The sequence below is a fragment of the Coturnix japonica genome, chromosome 10 (assembly GCF_054131305.1).
Source record: "Coturnix japonica strain WE chromosome 10, WE-NBRP24, whole genome shotgun sequence".
In the NCBI taxonomy this organism is placed as follows: Eukaryota; Metazoa; Chordata; class Aves; order Galliformes; family Phasianidae; genus Coturnix; species Coturnix japonica.
Genome location: NC_140672.1, coordinates 9999215 through 10005206, shown reverse-complemented (window position 1 = coordinate 10005206; position 5992 = coordinate 9999215). Strand labels below are relative to the sequence as shown.

The window sequence follows — 5992 nt, the reverse complement described above, 5'->3', positions numbered from 1 at the left end:
AAGCACTCAGCTGGCCACTGTCTTCTCCCCTCCCCATCCACATTAATGACTCCAGCAAGAAGCTGCTCCTCCCTGATCTCGCTAAACATCAAGTCATGACTCGGGGAACAAAAGAACCACAAGGAACACTTCAAAACTTCGAACAAAAGATGAAAGCTCCAACAAGGTCAACCCAACCAGGTGTTGCTGTTTACCATGATGGCCTCATAATCCTCCAGATGAAAGGGGCCCTTTGCCACCCTTCAGGCAGTGAGACAGGGAGAGCAGCCGACATGATAAAAATGCTGTGATACATCCCTTTCATCAGCACTCCAAACAGTAAGTACGCAAAAATTATGGTTTGCATACAGCAATTTCTCTTTGCTTACACCATGCATTTCACTTAACTACAACCTATCCCACCGGGCAAACACATACAGAAATCCAGGAGCGCATTCACTGACTCCCATTTAAAGCTTGATTCAAACCAAAGAATGATCATTTAAAAGAGAGATGAAGGTTTCCAGCAAATGAAACTCACCATAGCAAATAAGGGGCCAAATACTGTCGTGAACACAACACAAAATCATGGGTGCTCTGATCTATTATTTTGGTGTTTCCTTGCTTGAAACCCTATAGGCAATCAGCACTGCATGGCAATGCTCCTATAACACAAAGCCTCTTCCTTTCATCTTTGCGGTGCCACCAGCGATGGAATTAGATGATCATTGTGGTACTGTTCAGCCCCAGCCATCCTATGAGTCTATGATGATGATTCTGTGATTCTCTAACTGCTCCTCAGTGATGCTGCAGCAATGCAGCATCCCAAAGATCAGCATGGAAAGGAGCAGTGAGAGCACAGCAAAAAACCTCCAGGTAACAGCAGGGACAGGAAATGCTGAATGGGACTCTCTCTTCTAAATGGTCCGAGACAATAGCTGTTAGAAGGCTTAGCACCAGGTCAGGTTTGATAGGAGGAACTGCAGCTCACTATCATATGAAATTTCTCCTCGTTCTGGTTGCAAATTGCTGGAAGGCAATTCATCTTATCTACCACCTGCTTTCAGCTATACCTTGGCAAGTCCCTGTCCATGTGGGATTGCTCTGTCCTTGCTACCTGCAGGCAGAACCCAGAGATATGTTCCATCTGCACAGGTAATAATCAGGTGGCAGGAGATGTGCAAGCCTCATCCACCTTTAGCACAAGGATTTACAAATCCTTCAGGAGCCCATGGACACAGAAGGGCAGAAAGTGCCATTTTTAACAGCAAACCTGTGCCAACCTCCCACTGATCACAGAGTTCTGTAGTATGTTGGGGTGCTAAGTTGTCTTTGCGAGGATTTATGAGTGCATACAGTAGTTCTGAGTAGATGGAGTGTTCTAGAATAGCTGAGTTAGGCCTGTAGGTTAAGAGTTAGTGGGCTGCGGGTTTAGGTAGGTGTGTGTATAGGTTCTCTTGCGTGCATTGGGTTTTGCGTAGCGGGTGTACGTGTCTGCGCAGGATTTAGGATGGCATATAAGGTGTGTGACAGAGCAATATATTGAGAGAAGACATGATGGCATCCATGTTTGTGTCTCTCTCCCCGGGACAGTTGAAGTCCTGGGATAAGTCAGGTTAATTGGCGAATACGTCAGTAGTACCTCTCAGATTACTTTCAAGAAGCTGAATTTTTTACCTAATCCTCTCTCTAAAGTGGATTTTTCATCTCTCTTATTTACTGATAAACTTCCAGGGCTAAGCATCTACAGCACAAAACAGACCTGTGTAGTTCATCACCACGCTATATTTTTGGTCCAACATGATGAAAAAATGGAGCAGACATTTAGAAAGATGACAAGAAGATCCAGAGCAGAGCAGTTATAGTCACTGATGATTATATCAAAATATTGTTGAAGGAATATTAAAACCCCTGCTTCAGGGTATAAAATAATATATACATTTTTGTCAAACAGGTGGACAGAGTAATATATGTTTGTCCACTGTGCTGCATTTATATACCCTTCTGAAAGGTCTATCATTTTTATATATGTAAAGGTATATTATTTCTATATAATACTGCTATCGATGGACATGAGATCTGGTCCTAATGAACTATACAGGCCTTTATGCACCATTTGTATTCGTAAAGCATCTACCAGGATACGACCCCAAACAGGACACCCAGGGCAACACCAGCAGTATTTGGTTAAGAGCACATGAAAAGAAGCATATTGCAACAATAATCAGACAGCGATTTATGTCACCCATCATACAATCATGAAATGGCCGGGGTTGCAAAGGTCCACAGTGCTCATCCAGTCCCAACCCCCTGCTGTGTGCAGGGTCACCAACCAGAAGCCCAGGCTGCCCAGAGCCACATCCAGCCTGGCCTTGAATGCCTGCAGGGATGGGGCATCCACAGCCTCCTTGGGCAACCCGTTCCAGTGCGTCACCAGCCTCTGAGTGAAAAACTTCCTCCTAAGATCCAACCTAAACTTTCCCTGTCTGAATTTAAAGCCATTCCCCCTTGTCCTATCACTGCCCACCCTCACAATGTCATGGTTTTGTACATTTTTCTATTGGTATTCCACATCATAACATCATATAGAGCACAGAGAACAACTACATGTCCCAGAGGGTCTCACAGTCAGAGAGGGAAACACATCACGGAAGTGATGCTGTCTCTCTCTCAAACTGCCTGGTAGCGAGTCTGGGTGTGCTTCCAAGCCGTGGCACCTTCAGTTTCAAAGTAGGCTTCTCGGTCTTCGGAAAACCTCTCTCTCTCTTTCCCTTTTATTTTACTTGGCTTATTAGCCTCAATTTCCATTAGATTGTAATTAGTAAAATAGTAAGTTTTCCTCCTTAGATCGTTGCCACTTCTCTGTTTGTTTCCTTGAGTCCAGCTCCCATCTCCCTACCCCTTTCTTATTTTCCCTTCCTATACGCTGGGAGCCAGGGGGAACAGGAGCCTACTGCCCCTCCCCGTCACAGACATAGATTGATCTAGATAACACCGTGACACAGCAATTCCTCCTCTGTATACGCTCCCTTGAAGTACTGCAAGGCCACAACGAGATCTCCCCAGAGCCTTCTCTAAGCTAAACAAGCCCAGTTCCCTCAACCATTTCTCACAGGAGAGCTGCTCCAGCACCCTGACCATCTTAGTGGCCTCTATATTCTTTCAATATACGTACACACGACGGCGAGATTGTGACACAACAGGATATATAGTTTATAAGAGTTTATTAAAAGTTGTTGTTGTTTAGGGAAATGGGGAAGGGAAGTCGGGTGATAGAAAAGAGATAGGAAATAAAAGCAAAGAGTCTTTGTAGAAAGCAAGAGAGAATTAGTCACCACTGGGTTTCCAGCATGACTCGTAGTTCAGATGTTGATCTTCAGTAGAGATGGTCGTCAGAGGGAGCAGGGAAGCATCTGTTTGCATCTTGCCTTCACAAGATACAATGGTTCCATCCCCAGATCTCCCATACCAAGATGGAGTCATTTGGTCACAGGCCGGATCTTCCACTGGTAAGCTCTCTCCAACGTGACACTGACTGCCACAAGGAAACAGCCACCTCTGGCCTCCTAAATAGGTCTCAGAGTCTTATTGCTCACAGGATGTGAGCTTGCAGCCAAAACAAGAGAAGGGTTCGGACAAAGGTCTCTCTCAGCGTCCGAACAGCAGCAGTCTGATGTAGCGATCTTTCAGCTCCCTGAACTCACGCAGCGCTATGGAGTGGGCGTCCGGGTCCTCCTCCAGGTGCTGGAAGAGGTTGAGCGGCTTGGCGGATCGGAAGGACTGCGGCAGGACAATCGTGCTGTGCACCGACTTGCTGCCAAGGAAGAAGTGGTTCAGGCATTTCTCATCCAGGCAGAAGCGCAGGTACCGCAGGAGATTCTCCATCCGATTCAGGAAATACTTCCTGCGCCACTTCTTCAAAGGGATGATGGCCAAAGTGTGGAGGACAAGAGTCTTGATGACATAGGTGGAAAAGCCCATGCCCACTAAGATGCTGGCAAGCAACGTCAGGCAGTGCAGGTGGGAGCTGTCCTGTCCGGTACTCCTGGCCGTGTGCTGGAAGAACTTCTTTTCTGCCACAGCGCAGCTCTGTGGCCATGTTGTGCTGGGTGTAAAGCCGGCGTCTGTGTTCTGGCTGGTCAGGTAGATGTCCGAGTATTCTTGCTGCACCCCGAACAGCAGCTCGACGAGGACTTTTTCCCCGCTGGAGGCTTCTGTCAGCTGGAGCTTGCAGGAGCGTCTGGAAGGCAGCACCTTCAGGCTGTAGGCGTGCGCGTGGTGGGTGGTCTTCCAGATTGCTGCCACCTGTGCGGTGAACCAGGTGACAGTTCTCTCCACATCCAGGTAGGAGTCAGTGCAGAGAGTCTGTAGCAGGCTGGGGTCCTGATTTTGGCTCAGCTCTTCCTCATGGTGGTGGAGGAAGCACAGCACATTCCCCAGCTGCTTCTCCCTTTGGCACATGCACTGAAGCTCCACGCGGACGCGGGAGTTCCTTGCCAGCCCGTGCCCTTCATCTCCCAGCTCCAGGAGGAAGGTGTGCCCGGGGGGAGGCTCTATGGGCACGAGCAGGCAGTACACATTGTCCCACTCCCGGGGACTCCAGCCTTCAAAGGCACTGCCCACCCCAATGGCGGGCTGCAGCACCGGGAAGAAGCTGTTGGACCAGATGAATCTGAAGGTCTGCACGAGCTGGTCCATCAGCTCCTCCACTATAGGGCACCTGGTGGCCCTTCCTTCCACCTTTTCCAGGGCACGCCTTGTGAGAAATTTTGTCAGTGCTGAATCTTTGAAGTCTTCTTCCTCGTCATCCTCCTCTTCTTCCTGTTCCTCCTTTTCCACCAATTCCACCTGCTCCTGCTGTTCTACCTGCTCCTGCTGTCCGCCCTGTTCCACCTGCTCCTCCTGCACCTGCTGTTCCTCCTGTTCCACCTGTTCCTCCTGCACCCGTTCCTGTTCCTCCTGCACCTGCTGTTCCTCCTGTTCCACCTGTTCCTCTTCCTCCTGCACCTGCTGTTCCACCTGTTCCTCCTGATGTTCCTCCTGTTCAACCTCTTCCACCTCTTCCTCTTCCTCTTGCTCCGCCCCCGATGCCTCCTCCTCGCCACTGGAGCTGTCATTTTCACTGCTGCTTTCATCATGCTGGCTCATTTGTATGGACTGCACCATGTTCCAAAGGAGCAACAGAATCAGCCCCACATTGAACCAGATCTTCCAGTAATCCAGCAGAGCAAAGAGCAGAGATGACATGTCCACCCAGCTCTGCTGCTCATTCCTCTGCTCAATCTCGTGCTGCGGAGGTATCATGTGCTTTTGCAGATCAACCTCGCGCCGCTGCACGTTCTCGAGCATGAGCACATCAGTATTGACACTGACACTTAGCGCCCGCACCAACAATGCGAGAACAAACACCAAAGCCATGATCTGCAAGAGATGGGAGAGAGGGGCTCAGTGGGGCTGGGAGGGAGCGGGGCCAGGAGCCGCATGGCCCTGTGCTCAGGTAGGAGCAGTGGGTACGAGGGAGCTGGGTGGCAGCAGGGACCGAGGCCAGTGCTGGCAGGGACAGTTCCAAGCACTGCCCGTGGTGCTCCCACAGGGGCCGGTGTTTGCACCACATCCCTCGTCCAGCCCGACCTTCCCCTGCTGCTGCACTCACCATTGGCCCAGGTCAAAAATGCAGCAGCGCTGCCTGCCTGTGGCCCTAAACCCATCCCCTGCGTTGTGATGCAATGCATTCCTGCTGATGTCACAAATGGGCTGCCCGACTCCACCCTTCTCAGCTGCCCAGGGTGGGCACATGGCCACTGAGCCACGGCACTGCCTCAATTTGGAGGCATATCTCTGGACAGAGCTCCTGGGGACGCTCTTTACTAAGCAGGTGGGAGCTGCCCGGGCCTTTCTTTAAAATAAAATGGGGTGGTATTTCCCATGGATGCTGTGCTCCTCATGTGCCACCCCACAGGTTATGTTCCAAACACACTGTCCCTGGAAAATCATTTGGACAGAAAAGGAAAAT

At 49.9% G+C, this 5992-nt stretch overlaps 1 protein-coding gene across 1 annotated transcript; it reads right to left on the bottom strand.

Moving 5' to 3' along the window:
- Window positions 1-3479: 3479 nt before the first annotated feature.
- LOC146759281 (inositol 1,4,5-trisphosphate receptor-interacting protein-like 1) lies at window positions 3480-5397 on the bottom strand. Its single transcript, XM_085510277.1, has 2 exons — window positions 4828-5397; window positions 3480-4791 (listed from the first exon to the last, which is right to left on the bottom strand). Exons 1-2 carry the CDS (start codon window positions 5395-5397, stop codon window positions 3628-3630), a joined length of 1734 nt encoding a protein of 577 aa, XP_085366403.1. The 3' UTR covers window positions 3480-3627.
- Between the last annotated feature and the right edge of the window lie 595 nt (window positions 5398-5992).

Bases quoted from the DNA above. Each gene is read 5' to 3' on its own strand.
- LOC146759281 (XM_085510277.1), bottom strand. From the start codon at position 5,397: ATGGCTTTGGTGTTTGTTCTCGCATTGTTGGTGCGGGCGCTAAGTGTC. The intron at 4,792-4,827 runs GTGGAATTGGTG...CAGGAAGAAGAG, and splicing joins AGGTAGAACAGCAGGAGCAG to GAGGATGACGAGGAAGAAGA.